Source organism: Trachurus japonicus, chromosome 15 (assembly GCF_045865225.1).
Source record: "Trachurus japonicus isolate A0001 chromosome 15, Traja_1.0".
Classification (NCBI taxonomy): Eukaryota; Metazoa; Chordata; class Actinopteri; order Carangiformes; family Carangidae; genus Trachurus; species Trachurus japonicus.
This window is the reverse complement of record NC_140921.1, coordinates 7,675,411-7,692,812: the sequence shown is the minus strand read 5'-3', so window position 1 is coordinate 7,692,812 and position 17,402 is coordinate 7,675,411. Positions and strand designations below refer to the sequence as shown.

At 43.0% G+C, this 17,402-nt stretch overlaps 2 protein-coding genes across 2 annotated transcripts in view; one reads left to right on the top strand and one right to left on the bottom strand.

Moving 5' to 3' along the window:
- Nucleotides 1-17,402, top strand: part of cbr1 (carbonyl reductase 1) — a 176,541-nt gene that overhangs the window by 72,224 nt on the left and 86,915 nt on the right. The gene's annotated exons all lie outside the window — the stretch shown is intronic.
- The window catches only part of nrg3a (neuregulin 3a), a 399,759-nt gene continuing 387,863 nt past the window's right edge, over nucleotides 5,507-17,402 (bottom strand). The window contains exons 8-9 of the mRNA XM_085799387.1: nucleotides 13,579-13,764; nucleotides 5,507-6,816 (exon numbers count right to left, since the gene is read on the bottom strand). Coding sequence (XP_085655513.1) covers nucleotides 6,099-6,816; nucleotides 13,579-13,764 — 904 coding nt within the window. The 3' untranslated portion in view covers nucleotides 5,507-6,098. The remainder of the gene's footprint in view (nucleotides 6,817-13,578; nucleotides 13,765-17,402) is intronic.

Sequence of the window (17,402 nt, the reverse complement as noted above, 5' to 3'; positions counted from 1 at the left end):
ACCTCCGTGGGTGCAGCGTTTCATCCTCTCTCAGTCTCTGGCTCTCTACCTGCCTCTGACTTGATCCAGTTCAAAGCGTCTTTGAAAGCAAAGCATCAAATTTGTGTGTGTGTTTGTTATCTAGATGTGTAGACATCCAGGCTGCAGGGGGGTTTGTGTGTGATGGGATCGGTAAAGAAAGAGATGTTAACTCACACACACACACACACACACACACATACATACACACAAACACACACAACATGTTCATGGTATCTGTGCTCAGCGATGCCGAACCTGCGCGCGGCTCAGATGAGGTGTGGTGGGGTTGCCTGGTCTGGCAGTGCACAGCTTTTGGAGGATCAAGCTGTAGCTGTTATCTCTCTGGCCTGATGGTCTAACCTCTATTCCCTGCCATCAGTCACACACACATACACACTCACACCCTCACGCACACACACACTTACACTCACACACGACCGGTCTTAACCGCCGTACTTTTTACCACCTGACTGACCACAGCCAAACTGCAGCGCCGGCCATAAATCTGTGCTTTGTTTTGGAAGAGAGAGAGAGATGAAGTGACAGTGCAGGCAGTCAGATGTGGGAACTGTGTTGCAAACACAAACAAACACACAAACACACACACACACACAGCTGGTTGTGACATGTACACGATTGGATCTGGATATATAAAAGCTGCAAACCTGCAGGTGCCTGCTGAAAGAGCTAAAAGCTGCAGTTCCTCTAGTGACCACTAGAGGAACTGAAGTGAAAATGTCCAATACCAGAAATAATCATGTTTAAAAGGTTATTTTTTGTATCACTCACCTGTTTCAAAATCACAACTTAAAGTTCTGCATACTTTGAGGGCGTGGCTTCTTTAAATGATGGATGAGTCGGCATATTTTTTGCCATGAACCGTGATGCAGCTGTTTTTCACTCCACTGGGAGTTAGGGGGGCGGAGTCAGGCGCTGCCAAGATGGCCGCTTGTAGGTGACGTCGTAGAGGCTGGGTTCATCTTTGACAGTCTATGTTTACAAATCTAAGGCTCAAGGTTTTTCTTGTTTTCATTTCGTCCCCCTAAAAATGTGTGTTCTCTTTCTGCTGCAGTACGACGACAGTGACCACCAGAGTTAATGAGCCAGAAAAAGCAAAACTGAAAGTGTAATTAAAATTAATTATTCATAAACTTTCACTCAGATTTTCTGTATATTCTGACTTTTCTTACTTTTGATAATAACTTTGATAAATTAATAGAAATATTTTTTGAACAAAGTAAATCCAATCCAAAAGGATTTCAGATTTCCCTCTGCCTGTTGACAGAAGCTGCATTTCCATTGAGCTGCTTCATGCAATTTGAATTTTTTAATTAATAAAATCATGTAGCTATATGTGTGACTTATAAACTTTCATTAGGTGGCTTTTCAGACAATGTTACAAAGCAATGAAAACATGTTTTCCACATTCAAGTCACATCACATGGCTAATTATCTGGTAGCTGCTCCAGTTAAACGACTGCACTGGTTATTTAAAACAGAATTGTACTTTAATGACTAAAATAAGCACTGATGTGTTTCCCAATTACCTAAGAATAAAAAAAAAGAGTAACTGCAACATAACCTCCATTTGCACACATTTACACACTGTAAAACTCTGACTGTAATGAATAAAGTCAGAAGAAAGTGAATCTCAAGGAGGAGGACCAAAGAGTTTTTTTTTTCTTAATCAAATTCACAGCCGCCCTCATTTCAGGTCCTGAGCTGCCTCTGATCGCAGTAAACCAGCAGGACGTGAAGTTAACCCCATGCACGATGTTCAATTACTGGCACATGTAAAAAAAAAAAAACCCAAACATTTAAGAGTGAAAATGTGTCTCTATCTCTCTTTCCCCATGCTGTGATGTACATTGTGCTGAAGTACCTGCATGTCGAAAGTAATTGCAGTTTTCTCAAGGTGCAGGACTGTCAATTAAAAAAGAGAAGCTTCTGCCTGCCTGGCACCGGTGCCGTGAGTTACTGTATATGTGCATGTTCCTCCAAACTCATCCTCCTCTGTCAGATTATATATATTTTATTAAAAATGTTGTGAGTGAGAGAGTTGATGGAGATTCTTGTATAAGAAAACAAATCCACACAATGCTTGCAGACTTTTATCTTGTAAAAGCTCATACACTGATTACAGTTGGTCAAACAAAGAAATTCACATTGATCTTTTTTTTTTTTTTTTTGCACCGTGTTTGTGCACAGACACACATCAACCTCCATAAGTAGCAGCACCAGTGCTTGTACTGGTTTGGTACATTATGGATTTCATCATGGACATCAGTATCAAATAACCAAAACTGTTGAGGCTCAACAATTTGATATAGAAAAAAAAAGCCTTTTGGGGGGAGTTTTTTTTTATTTATTTATTTATTTTTTTAAATGGCAGTATGAGAAACTAAGCCTTCAAGAAAGAAAGACAGACTGACAGACAGACAGAAAGAAAGAGCTGAGTTGTGTGGGAGTGTGTTCAAAAGGATTCAGCCTTGCCATTCAGGCGCTTGTATTAAAAAAAAAAACGATGGCAGAGGTGAGTGGTGAATGTTCCCAAGGAACGGCCTTTGTGTGAGATTGGATAAGTAAAAGATCGGAGTGAGTGAGTTCTCAGATTCTGCTGTGAAGTTATCCAGAGCGTCGCGTTATTGAAGCAACACACACACACACACACACACACACACATGAGAAAGAGCCACACAGGATAGAAGCATGGTGGCTGAGAGCGGTGGTTTGGACGTTGGACATTCACAAAGTCTAATCAAAAACACAAAGTGTCCACGACTCGCTCTCGTCTGTCTGAGAGCAGATGTGTGGACGCTGAAAGCCCCTCACCTGTTTCCTCTCAGTCACTCAGCTGCAGATGAAAAGCTCCTGTTCAACGCTAACAGTTGCTCTTTGTGGAAATTTTAAAGTAGAAAGTCTAAGCTTTAAACTTTGCTTTTTAAGTTTTTCAAGTTTTTCCCCAAATCAAATCCCCCGTAAAGGAAAAAAAAGAGAAAAAAAGTTGAATTTTCAATGAAAATTTGAAAAATCTCTCCAGTGTTTTTCCACCTGAAAAACTAATTCCTCTCTGTTGCTGCCGAATTTTAGACAAAAACCACCCCAATCAAATCAAACCAGTAAAATCAAGAAGCCTCTCTCTTCATTTCTGCCATTTTCATTATCTGCCAGCGTCGTGTGTGTGTGTGTGTCTGTGTGTGTGTGTGCGTAGCGGCTGCTGCTTCTTCTTCTTTCTAAATAGAGTTAGATTTGTATTTTCATGTCTGTGTCATTTTCAGATTCAAGCTGAATTTTTAGTGAAATCAGGCCATGTTCAGAACTGCCTACTTATATGTACTACTCATACCAAGTGTGATGTTAATATTGTGCGTTTGCGTTGTTTCGTATGTGATGTGGAGTAGATTAGCAACGATTTCTGGGTTTGTTGCGACCAGACCGGATACTGAACCGATGAAGCCAGCGATTTCATTTCATCGTCTGGAGAAGGAGCCGTGATGCCGACTTCAAACTCCCTGGAACCAATCACAAAGGCGGGTATAACGCGGTGACGACAGAACAGAGAAGTTATGTCTAGCAGCTTTTGTTTACATGCAACATGGCGGCAACCGGAGAGCAGCCATCGTTCGATCCAGCAGGAGTCTTTAGACGCCATCGCTCCTGCAAAACTACAACACAACACATTCATTGACATGCTTTCTGCTGCTCTGCAGACGTCGTCTCAATCGTTGCTCTGATTGGTTTGAGGTTTGTCCAATTGCATACAGAGACATTTTGATGTACGTCCATTGGTCACACTGCAAAGTCGGAGGTGAATACGCCTTCCCCAGACCCATAGAATAGAAAATCTCATATCAGATTTGGATGCAGTGTGGTGTTAGGCAGGCTACCCATGATGCACTGGTTCCTCAAAAATACGATGACTGGGTAAGAAGCTCTTTATTTGTTGCTGCTTTAAATGGACAAAATGTTCTACATACATGGTTAAATTCTTGCCTGAAAAAATGTTAACAGAAAAATTTCAGTGCTTTAAAAATTACCAGATGCATTCTGGGATACATCAGCTTGGTTAGCAGGCGGCTCTGAACGCAGCCTTATGTCATGTTATGTCGTTGGCACGATGTCAACACGTGTTTTCCCCTTCTATTCACGCAGGGAGCTGCACATGTTACATGCGAAAAATAGTCCCATGACACAGCCGCCATGCACACACACACACACACATACACACATACCGCACACACGCATCCAGTATGTTGCAGAGAGAAGCAGCTGCTCTTCTAAACACGACGCCGGACCGAACAGTTGGAGATGTTGTTTACTACTGAAATTAAAACCTGACTCACTGAAACAACGGTTTTAACGACATTACCATGGAGATGCTGAGACTCTTGCTCTATAAATGGAGTTTCAGATGAGTGGGAATTAAACTATATTTCTTGGCTGCACTGTAAAAAATAAAAAAAAGTAAATAAAAAAAAAACTGCTTTTAAAATAAAGATCGTTATGGAAACTGATCCCAGGTTCCTCTGCAGCCGTTGCAGACCAGGTTGTGTGTGAAAGGACCAACAGGAGAAGTTACAGTGTATCTGTGTGAACCGCACCGATGTTACCCAGCATGCATGTTGTCGGACAGGGTGCTGATAGGGTGTCAGAGTGTGTGTGTCGTCCAAGCGATCAACCAAAACAAGTCTCATTTTTTTTGGAAAAAGAAAAAAAAAGATCTTTACCAGAACTGAAACCGTTTGTTTTAGTTTTGTTTGTTTTTTACTCGTTGTCACCAGAAACATTTGTGAACATCTGTTCACGTCATACAGAGATTCAAAAGCTTCCAATTCATAGGATACAACATAGAGACATTTATTTCTTGTTTCAATACCCACACCTCCCATCAATCAGCCCCCCGAAAGCAGCATTGTTCATCAATAACCAAAAATAAATTGAAAAACCAAATAAAAACTAAAATAAAAATGTCTGATTAGCTCCTGTGGTGCCTCGTGTACAGTTAGCCCTCCGTCTCCATCTGTCCATCGTTCTGTTCCTTCTGTCCATTCATCTGATCCATACACCCAACTGAAAAATAATGCACAGGTGAGTGTGTGTGTGTTTGTGTGTGTTTGCGTGTGTGTGTGTGAAAATATCATTTATAACAAAGAAAAAAATAAATCTCGACTGGTTTGAAACACTGTCCGATGGAGAGTCTTTATCCATCTGCTGCAAACAGATGCAGATTTAAGTCACTTCCTGTTTCCTCCTCCTCTTCTTTTTCTTCCCTCTCTCCCCTCGCTGCACCCCGGCACACACACACACACATACACACACAAGAGTCATCGAGTTGAGTTTCTGTTTTGTGCTGCCTTGGTTACCAGTCCTGTGATTCTTGGCGGAGGAGAGAGGGCGAGGAGAAGAAGAAGAAGACAAAGTCGGCGTGGCGGCTCCTTCCCCTGTCCGCCATTTTGGATTCTGCACAAACTGGCAGAACCGGCAGCGGCGGCGGCGGCGGTGGAGTTGGGAACGTCTCTGAAGTTTTTTTTGTTGAATTTTTGAGCCGGAAAAACCGAAATAATGACGAGTTAATACAAAAACAGGGAAAAGAAAAAAAAAAAAGAAAGAAAAATAGTTACATCATTCCTGTGTTCTTCGACTTTGTACTTGGTCACTTTTTGAATTCCATATATTTATATCCATATATATTTATATATATATTTATATATTCTTTTTACAATTAAAAACACCATGGATTTGACAGACTATTTGGTTTCTTTTTGTCTAAGTAGAAGTGTTTTTCTTGTTTTTGTAAATAAATGCATGTAAATATTTTTTTTTCTCTTTTTCCGTACTGTCAGTCGGTGTAAAGGCGGCCACGCCACAAGTGTCAGCGTCCATACAGAATGCATATCATCAGCACATTGTCAGAATTTCCATGATATTACATTATTATTTTTTTTTTTCATATGTCAATTCGGCATTTCCATTCGCGTTCCGCAGATGCAGAACACCACAGTCTTTCAAAAAAACACTAACCAAACCGAAAAGTGAGCGATCGAGCGAGCGAGCGAGCGTCCTGAAATCGTGTCCTCTCATTGGCCGGTTTGGCCCAGGTCTCTGTGTGATAGGCTGGGGCTGAGGAGCTGGGTCTGCGTCGGTCCGTTACAGCTCAGCACGCCAGCGCTTCCTCCGCTAGGGTTCAGGAAGCAAACAGTTTCTCTGGCCGCCACCAGCGTAGCCGTCGACCCGGCGCCAACACCGCCGCTGACTCCGCCCTCTTCCTGCTTCCTGTGAGCCAACGCCAGCGCCCGGAGCTGCTCCTGCGCCTCCTCCAGCAGCAGCGCCACCTCGTCCCCCTGGTGGCCGACGGCGGTGGTGCAGGAGGAGGAGGAGAAGGAGGAGGAGAAGGACGACGGATTCTCTCCTCTCCTTTCGCTCCTGCAGGGCGTGGCTCCGCGGGTGACGGAGATCGCCGTCGCCGCCGGGGTGACGCTGGTTTGCATACAGGACGCCTCGTTGTCGTGGTGACACTGGACGGAGGGGATGATGGGGATGGAGCAGGAGCGGAACGGAGGAGGCGGGGAGCGGCTGTGGCTGTGGCGGCGGCCGGGCCTCCGCAGGCTCCGGGTGGAGGAGGAGGAGGAGGAGGGGTTGTGGTGGAGGTCGGTGCCGGGGCACGGGCCCGGACGCACCTCCACGTGACCGCTCCAAGGCGTCGGGGATGTCGTCTCCATGGAAACGGGAGTTTGCATATGTAGGAGGGCGTCTCGTCTGGGGTTGTCGCACTGGTTCTCTCCCTGCATTTGCCAGCTAGAGAGAAGACGGGACAGAAAAGACAGAGAGAGAAAGAGAAAGAGAAGACAGGGGTCAAAGGTTACTCAACTGGTGGAGGGAAACTTCTCCAAGTCATCGTGTCTTTGAGTATATGATTTCAACTCCATCGCCTTTTCAAACTCCCACGCCGAAACCCCGACAGAATACACTCAGAGGGACAGCTCCCGGCTCCCTCACGCCCTTTTGCCATCGCACAGACGCACCGAGGATGCAGAGAGGGAGGAGGATGAGTCTGACATCTTTCTTTCATCTCTTTATATCTGAGTCTGTGCACACACTTAATAAAAAAAAACTAAAAAAGAAAAATCTCCAAAAACCTGAGCTCCTTTATCAGAATAAAGAGAGGTAACTGAGAGTTCACTTTTTTGTATCATTGATTCATTCGAAGGCCGTCCGAGGACGACTGAGCCAATGGCCAATCGCGTGTGCTTGTTTCTTTTGAACACCCGTGATTTGCTTTTCTTTCATTTTACTTTTAGGTCAAGACCGTTTGTCTGAAAACACTCTCTGAGTCTGTGATTGTGTAACAGCACTGATTCAGGTTACGAGAGGATCTGTGCCTCCTCACTCACTCCTCAGGTGTTTTTCCTCTTTACGCTACTACAGATCTGACTCATGACATGAGGTCAACACGTCCTACCCGCTCCTTTAGTCAAGTTATTAACTCACTGCTCACTGTGTCCCGACTGGTCCCGCAGCTGCGTGTGTGGTGTCAGATTAAACAGATCAAACATGTTGTATGCTCAACCCTGGACTGTATTCTGGACAACTTTATTTGTTCTCTATATTCTGGGATGAATAAAGAAATATCTTATCTCATCTTATCTTATCTTATCTTATCTTAAAGAGGAACTAAGCAGGGTTTTCCTGTAGCTATGCTACATTTCCCCCCCTATATTTTTCTTATAGATAAGATGTTGGTGATCCTTTGTTTCTCTTCTTTTCTAGATTGCTACACATTGTATTGTATTGTTATTTAATTGAATGCAAAGTTTAAGCCATGAGTTCCTCTCCTTTTTTGTGATGATGTCACTTCCTCTGATAACTGCACACACCTGTAATCAACTAATTGCATAAGTGTGCTGATGTGTAAAAAGGAAGAGACACAACAAATGTAAAATGTTGTTCCTGATGAAGGTCAATGGACACATAGAAACGTTGATCCATTAAACAGAGCTTATGTGAGTGCGGGAGCAAGTTGTGATTGTTATATATGTTACATTTTATTACAGTAATTTTGATAATTAACTACGTGACTTGCAACTTGTTATGAGTGAGAATGGAGGCTCTTTACCTTCCACCTGGCGTCTCATGGCTTAAAAACCAGTCCCAGCTCTCGTAACCCACAATCTTTTGTTTATGACAGTTAAAACTACACAGATATACATATGTTATATGTTATATAACATTACCAACTGCTCCATGGATTGATTTTTCACCAGCTTCGTTAAAAACAAATGCACATGACCAGGTGGAGGGTTAGCAAAACAGAGGAAAGGCGACCAGACTCGCATAGTTCCTCTTTAATGGTCTGTGTTCCAATCGCTAATTCAAACTTGATCCATTGTCTGACAACAGAACTAATAAAATATGTGAATTAAAGGAACTTTAATGGGAATTTGACTTTATTAAATTGCTCCCTATGTATAGTGACCCGGCATCACAGGTAAAATAATCTATATCACATATCTCACCAGTAATCAGATTCTGTTTTTGAACTCTGATCATAAATGACAGCAACAGTTTGTTTTCTCTCCTCACAGTGGGAGCAAATCTGACTTTTACTGTTCAGCTGCAGAAAATGACACATTCAGACTTACAGCTCTTAATTTGAGTGCCAGTTTTAGTTCAGTTTGACTTTAGATGTAATTGTTTCTGAGGCTGATACACTGCTGCGAGTAATCAGTTTCTCCAGCTACCCCGCTGCACCGCTCCCACAGCGACACTTCACCAGGCTGAAGTTTTACTTAACACTGCACACATAACAAACCCACGGAATAATAATAATAAAAAACTAATTAGAAAGCTCAGTGCATGTTTGGCAAATCTCATCATGACCAAAAGCAAAGTTAACAAAAACTACCGGTCAGTGCACAACCCTGACTTTACACCCTGACTCTCCATTGTTCAGTTAAAGCTGAATATTTACATGATATGGATGAAACATGTGGTTTCTCTTCTCATGCATAACTTTAGCTCATGCTTTTCACCATCGTCTCCTCTTGTGTCGCCACTGCTGCTGCACTTTCTGAAGTGTTCCCCTAAAAATTTTGCAGCCGTGGGAGGATCTAACTTGAGACTTGGAGACGCCGATGTCAAGCCTCTTTGCCCTTTCCTGGCTATAACGTTTGAAGTGTGCTCTCTGCATTTGGTTCCTGTTCAGCAACATTTCACCAAGTCTCTGTTGTGCATCCAGGTCCTGACCCAACTTTCTTGAGCCCAGACTTAATCTCTCGTCTTTCTAACACTGACCATGCCTTCGGTCGGTGTTATCGCCGTCTAAATCCAGCTGCCTCATTATCTTTGTGTAATAATTCATAATCCTCTGCAAAGGCTAAGCTTTTTTTTTTCTTTCTTTCCTGCCATGTCAAATTTCATTTTGGAGTCCCTCTCCCCCTGTGATACCCTCATCATCACACAAACTTTAACGTTCTCCATCAAGGTGAGCAGAAATAGAGGATGGGTGGAGAAGGTGCCTTTCCGGGACTCAAAGGAAATCACATCCTCATTTTATCGCTGCAGTAGTTTTTTTTTCTTCCTTTTTTTTCTGAGACATGAAAAACCTCTCGGTATAAACACCAGAGTGGAGCTCTGGCTGGCTGTGGCCCACAGAGAGGATCCCGGAGAGCGATAAGAGAGGATGATGCGAGGGGTGCTAATTCCCAAGATAACATTCACAGACAAATCTCTCTTTTGATGTGTTGAAACACAATCAGATTGCCAAAAAAGAAAGAGAAAAAAAAGAAAATCTATGAAGCAGAGTTCAAATATAGACCCCCGGAGCAACAGCCAGAGGGGAGTTACACAGAGATTGTGTGTGGAAGTGAGGTGAGATAAGTGACCAGGCTTTTATCTTTTACAGGAGCTCATTACATTTACAAGTGTTACCAGTCATTTCCATTCAGTTAAATCCCCCACTGATCATTTTCTTTATGTTTGCTGCTAAAGTCAATATATAATGTGCATGCAGGTGTGTGCACAGACAGGTAGAAATATGCAGAAGCTGTAGAGGCTGTGCATATCATATAATACACTGCCAAAAAACAAACTTGAAACAGGGAGGAGGGAGGAACTGGTACATTTCAACCGTAAAAAAAAAGAAAAGAAAACGAAAACGCTGCACACAGTGGACAAAAATACCAGAAATGTGTGCAGTCTCTCTGTCAGCCGTTTTTAGAGACAGCTTTATCTTAAAATAGTCGTAACAACACAGGACATCCTGTCTCCCTGTCAGCCATTTTGTTGAGATAACACTAGGCTCCTCTAAGAGCCGTGCAACCTTTCTTTCTTTTAAAGCGTTTCTCTAACTGTCACACACTATCTGCACCATCCTCCATCACTTCCTTTTACTTCTCAGCTCCTGTATTTTTATTTTTTCTTAACTTTATTTCTGAACACCGTCCGTCTGCGTCTGAACACATTCAGACTTCTCGTCTCTCTCTCTCTCTCTATATATATTATATATTTCTGTGACAGCATCTTTCTCTCTCTGTCTGTGCAACCACAGTGGTCAAATGTCTCCATGGCAACCACAGAGTACGGGATGAGAGAGGGGATGCCGCTGCAGCCGCCGTCGTCGTCTGTCCGTCCATCTGCTGCTATGTGGGAAAAACTCAGATGAGCGAGTAAGTGACTGAGCGTGTGTGAGTGTGTGTGTGTGTGTGTGTGTGTGGGTCAGTGACTCAGTCGTTGTGAGTGTATGATCTGAATGAGTGTACAGTCAGTGTGGATGAATAAGCGTGTGTGACCTTCTTCATCCCAAACTATGTCTGATGTTGCTGCATGCGTGTGGGTGGTGGTGTGAACAGATGCTGTCAGGGCACGGGACAAAAAAAACAAACAAACTAAACAATAAAAAAAAGAAAAATAAACAAATGAATAAAAGAAGCTGCTGAGACGGAGCAGCTTGTGGGAACAAGATGAAAAAAGGACTCTTGACCAGAAGACATTTGGGCCGACCAGCAGGACGCCTCAGTGACATTTTGGCCGAGGCTTTGAGGAACCATACGACACTTAAACTGACCACAGAGGCACTTAGGTTTACACTCCTCGACCAGAACAACACGGACCACCCCAGAAGAAGATGCTTGTGCCGGCGCCATGCAAACGAGCCAAACAGAGGAGCAGTTGTGCAGTTTAAAGGGATAGTTGAACATTTTGGCAAATTGGCCCATTGCCATAATCCCTATAGTCATAGAACGGCGGAGCAGAGCTGTGAGCTGCTCAGAGCTACGCTACGGAGGCTAATGGGATTTCTTGGTTTCTCTCATCAAACTAATCAAATACACAATCCGACAACTCCAAAACGCTCTGGTGGACAAGTTGTGACCTGCACATTCACCACGCTATGAGATAATAACAGAACGGGGGATCTGCTCCCAGCACCACCCAAAGGAGAATGTGCATGCTGATTAAGTCTTGATAATAACAGAACGTTACCAGACAGAGTTGTTTTAGAGGTAAATGCCCTGAAGGCAACACGCATGAATTTACCTCTAAAACAACTCTGTCTGGTAACGTTCTGTTATTATCTCATAGCGTGGTGAATGTGCAGGTCACAACTTGTCCACCAGAGCGTTTTGGAGTTGTTGGATTGTGTATTTGATGAGTTTGATGAGGGAAACCAAGAAATCCCATTAGCCCCTGTAGCGTAGCTCTGAGCAGCTTGCGGCTCTGCTCCGCCGTTGTAAAAATAGCTTGCACAGACAATTAAAGGTAACAAACCTACTGCTATGACTATAGAGATTATGGCAATGGGTCAATTTGCCAAAATGTTGAACTATCCCTTTAAGTTTTCCCCCCTCAATAATGACATTTGTGCAAAAATGAAAAGCATGAAATCCAGTTCTTAAATAACATTTCAAACTTAAGCGCTCAGAGCGACAAACTACAGAGGTGATGACCTCGTGTTTCCCCCTGAATCTGCTGCTACTGCATGTGAGTGGTTGTGTGTGTGTGTGTGGGAGTGTGATTTTTTTGTCAGCCGGTGTCTATCTCCTCTTCCTGTTTCTATTAGTATGCATTTAGGTCATGTGGAGCTTTATCCTGAGCTGGAACCGCTGGGACCTGAGCAGAGCGCCTGAAGTGAGGCTTGCCAGTCCAGGTGGGTAAACCACTGACTCATGACCCACCAAAAAAAAAAAAGAAATAGGTCAAAGCACAGCGCCAGCCTCTCACACTGAATACATTTCTTGCTAATCATTTCCACTGATCATTTGCATTTCCCCTGGCTGCTGCACATGCAGTTTCGTAACCCCACCGTGTTACATTTTAAAAGCCAGGGTTTAATTGTTGGTCGAACCTCCAGAGCCGTTGCATTTAAAAAAAAAAAAAAAAAAAGCCCAGAACCCGAATCTGGATGAACGACGTGATGTTGGAGCGACCAAAAGAAGGAGAGTGAAAGATGCAGGATGTGCAGCTTCTGTCGTTCCACCAGGCGAAGCCTCTTGCTTTGAGCTTGTGCCACTGCACTGCAGACCGACCACAACATAACGTGACCTTGTTTTTATCTTTGCTCAGCAGATTGGAAAAACAAAAACGGATGAGGGGGAGGTTCAAAAAGAAAAAGAAAAAAGAAAAAGAAATTTGGTCCCTTTTTTTTCGTCTTAAAAATAAAAATCACAGCATTGGCTTTGAAATATCCACTCTTGAAATGAAATCCACAGCTTTGTCTGTGACAGTCCTGTATTTTTTTTCAGTTAGTAGCTTTCATTGAAATGACTCAGCACACTGAGGATACAGCAGGAGAGGAGAAGAAGAAAAAGAAGTAAAGCCGGGACAAAGAGAGACAGAGAGGGAGGTGAGGATAAAACCTTCAAATACTGAAGATCTTTGAGCCGCAATTACACTTAAAACAGCCTTTGTCTCTCTGACGGTAAAAGCCTTTCAACAGGCTGAGCGGCAGAGCTCTGCTGCAACACACAGTAAGATTTATATATATAATATAGACACATTCAAAGGCCTGATATGACTGATTATGGCTCTTTTCCACCAGCGCCACTCAGCTGGCTTTTCCACTAGGGATGGTTTCTGGTATTTGGTGCTGGCCGAGCCGAGCTGATACTAAAACATGACGTCAAATGAATCAAACCTTTCTTAAAAAAAAAACACACACACACACACAGGAAACAGCGACCACTGGTCTGTACTGAGACTGCTGTGACCTTAGTCCTTCAACCAGGTGCAGACGAGTGTGTTTGGAGCTGACGAGAGGATCCAAAAAACAGAGAGCTACTGTAGATGCAGCGACCGTAGCAGCCGCGCTATGACGACCCCGCCCACATTGTGTAGGAACTATGAAGTACTCAGTTGTAATGGAAAAGTACCTAAACTGAGTTGAGTTGAACTGCAACTGTGTAATTACAGAGTTTTTTTTTTTTTTAATGAAATGATAACAACATCTTGCAAACTTCTCTAAATAGTTTATATTCTGTTAACAAATATATTAGGTTTGAAATACTATAAATAAAATACTAATATTGATTTCAGAAGTTAAATAATAATAATCCAGGCCCTCACCGTCTCTGCACTTCTGCTTCCTTCTCCGTGGAGTCCACTTCCTGAAGGTGTTGGTAGGCGGGGCCAGAATACTTGGATCCTCCAATCGGATTCAACCTTCCTCTGGGAATGGGCGGAGTTCTGCGTGGAGCTGACCAATGAGAGGCCCTTGTTCTCTGATCTGGGCTGTGGGACAAGGACCCGCTTCTATGGAGAAAAAAGGAAAAAGAAAGAGGTGAAAAAAGAGTTAAGTGTTAAATATCTAACAGTGTGTGATAGAAGATGCTGTTGGATGTGTAGACACAAGCAGCAGCAGCAGAAACCTCACAGGTCTCTATTATTACACATAAGAATTCATTAAGACCCAGTAATGGACTGGAGTTGGACAATGTCCAAATTAAACTCCTGTTGTGTTTCTGTGGGTTACACACACACACACACACACACACACACACTGACACACAAACTTGAGGGGATCAGCCAAGTCGCCCGTCGGCTCTAATTACACATCATAATGTCGTATCTTCATCATCTGAGGAAGAAAACGAGACTACACTGATTTTTTTTTTCCGCCCGTCAGTCGGTGGAACATCAAGTCTGTCCTCTGGCTGCTTCACCATTAAGTCTCTTTAATTTATCCACTTCCACGGGTCAAGTTTTTGGAGCCGGTCCAGAGTTTTGGACCTGTAATAAGCATAATGTCTGAAGTGATGTCTGTATCAATAAATGGCCCTGAGTTAATTGGCTTTTATCAAACTGAATATGTATTAAAGAAACTGGACTGGAGACTTAATCAGCCGATGGTCCCAGAGTGGGAAATTGTAGTTTGCTTTTTAAATCTCTTTGCATATTGAATGTGTTTGTGTAAATAACTGGCCTGTCACCTCCATTATTTGATGCAGCATGCTGATTGGCTGTTTGATGCTGATGAGATTTTCTCATTTAATAGCTGGTTTCAAAATTTAATCCAGGAGAGCGAGGCTCCCTCTGATCCTCGATGATATCAAACAATAAGTACACACCTGCTGCTTCCTGAGCTCCTGATGTCTGGAGAGTGTCTTTAATAACTCCTCGTTTGTGGTCGTCACGTAACTTAGCTCTTTTAAAGCCCTGACACACCGGGGATGGATTTTTCATCACACGTCAATATTTTCTTTCCCAACTCTGGTTTTCATCATGAGTCCTACTCCTTTCACACAGACAGTGAATGTTATGCAGCGAAAATGCAACATAATGTTGTGATTTTCCAATCATCTTGTGTGGAAAGGTAAGGAGGTACGTAGCTACCCTACATAACACCGTGGCAACAATGGCAGATCGCATTAACGCTTACGACATCAACCCAATCACCTGTGTCTCGCACCACCCTGTCTTATTTGACAAGGGACACAAACATTGCAAAGACAACAAAATTACGTTGCAGTTGAAATGTGTTGCAGAGGCGGAAAATGTTCACATTATTTGAGAAAAAACTATGCATCACTTTGGACCCCTAGTAGTTATTTTATAGGCTGTACATAATCACATCAAATTGACCCACAATTATATAAAGTAGACTTTTTATTATAGACCCATTACATATGAAAGGAGGCTCCCACATGCTTAAGTTTTACACCACTGACTATCAGAACAGAAATGTCCTGTGGTTTTCAGCCTTCTATGATTATATTTAGCCTATCGTTTACAGCTGAGAACATCAGGTATTGTTCTCCCTCCATTAAATACAGTGCAGTGAAAAAGTATTTGCCCCCTTCTGGATTTCTTACTTTCTTGCAGATTTGTCACACTTAAATGTTAATTTTATTTTATTTTTTATAGTGTTTTGGTAGAGCAGCCATCTAGGGAAGGTTTTCACCACTGTTCCAAGCTTTCTCCATTAGTGGATAAAGGCGCCTCTCACCGTGGTTCACTGGAGTCCCAAAGCTTTAGAAATGTCTTTGTAACACTTTCCAGACGTCAATTATTTGTTTGTTCATCTGTTCTTGAATTTCTTTAGATGATGTGTTCCTGTTTGAGATCTCTCAGACTACTTTGTCAGACAGGTTCAGTGATGAGGCCTGTGGAGAATGAATTGAACTCAGCTCCCAACCCGCCGATCCGCTGATAAATCAACTTCCCGCGTGTCGTTTCAAAATAAAAGCTGACCCATATGTTTATCATGCTATTTATGGCTTCTTCTATTTTTTTCTCACAGAAATTTGTACAGAGGTCCGGATCTCGGTGACCTCATGACAGCATGTTTGGCTAATGTAAACAAATACGTGAGGGGTACTAATCAATAAGTAGGTGTGTGTTGTATACTACGTGGAGGCAAATAACCACCCGACACAGAGAGAAAGTTTGGTTTATAATTGTTGGATCGCATATTCACATCGCCGCCAGTATAAATGTTTTTTTTCGTTATTTGTCATGTCCTTGGTGTGTAAGGGCCCCCGCCTTTAGGGTTGTTAAAAACACTGGTGTTTATGTGAATGTTTCCTTTTTGCTTACACACAGCGTCTCCACTGAGCCAGGAAATGTGAAAGTACACTCTGAGTTACTTTAACTCAAGTAGCCTCACGTTGCTTTTTACATCTTTCAGGTTTAATTTTTGCCCAAAAACCCCATTTACAAAGTTCTGGCTCTGAGCCCTCATTCATTTTTAACTCTGCTGTTCTGAAGGACAGATTTGCCTCTAAAAATGGGCTTCTTAGCCATAACAACTGGAAGCTCTACTTATAGTCAGACACTTAATAGTGTTGGCAGAGTTTTATATAAGGCCTTTTAAATGGGATGTTTCAGAAGAGAAAATAAAAAACAGAATTAGCCTTGGCCTGTTTCTTTCTGGCTATTTTGGACCGTGGTGCCTGGACAATAGCGCTCGAGTGTCTGCGTGAGCTGATGTGAGACTGCAAACAAATAAAACCCTGATCACCCATTTGTGGTAACGGCAACAGACTTGGAGCCAAGTCGTTTTGTGATCAACTCGCAGAGAGAAAGAGAAACAGAAAGAGAGGATGAAACAGAGAGGACGGGGAGGAAGTCGTGCAGGAGTTTGTCCAGAAAGGTCACAGAGGTGAACTTTGTGGTTTGGAGGATGTCTGATCGTGTTTCTGCTTTGTCTGGGAATAAAAAAAAAAAAAAGCCACCGTCCTCTCAGCTGCTGCCTGGATTCCCCCTGAAAAAAAGGCGATTAACCCCCGACTGCTCAGGTGGAGCAGCTCAGGAGGAGAGCAGCCAGCAAGGGGGGGGGGCTGAGAGGATGTCAGCTGTGAAAGACTGGAAGTGAACGGCAGCGAGAGAGAGAAAGAGAGGGAGAGAGAGAGAGAGCCAGGCTGAAGGAGCGTCTATGTGATGTGAGCAGTTTCCTACTTTGTTCCAGGGTCAACGAAAGTTTAAAAGGAAAGTTTTCATTTCATGTTTTATTTCACTCTCAAATCTCATTTGAGATCGAGTCTGGGTCTGGGTCTGGGGAAGATGTCTTCACCTCGACCTCCAAGAGGCGCGACAGACCTCAAACCAATCAGAGTAACGATCCAGATGACGTTCTGTATGCAGAGCAACATAAAACATGATGCAATGTGGACTTTTGTTTGCTTTTTAGTGAAAAACAATATCACAGTCTTCAACATTGAAGCAAGACCATAATAGAACGACGGCTTCTCTTGTTGGCCGCCATGTTGCATGTAAACAAAAGCTGCGACAGGCAGGTTTGTCTGCGTTCTTTCAGGCTAACACCGTCCCCATACACTCATATTATCGTTTTGCTTCCTGTGTATTATAGTTTGTTCTTAATATCTTGTCCTGGTCACCCCGGAGAGACCCATCCCAGAGATCCTGGATCTCAAGGAGTTCATTATTTAGTT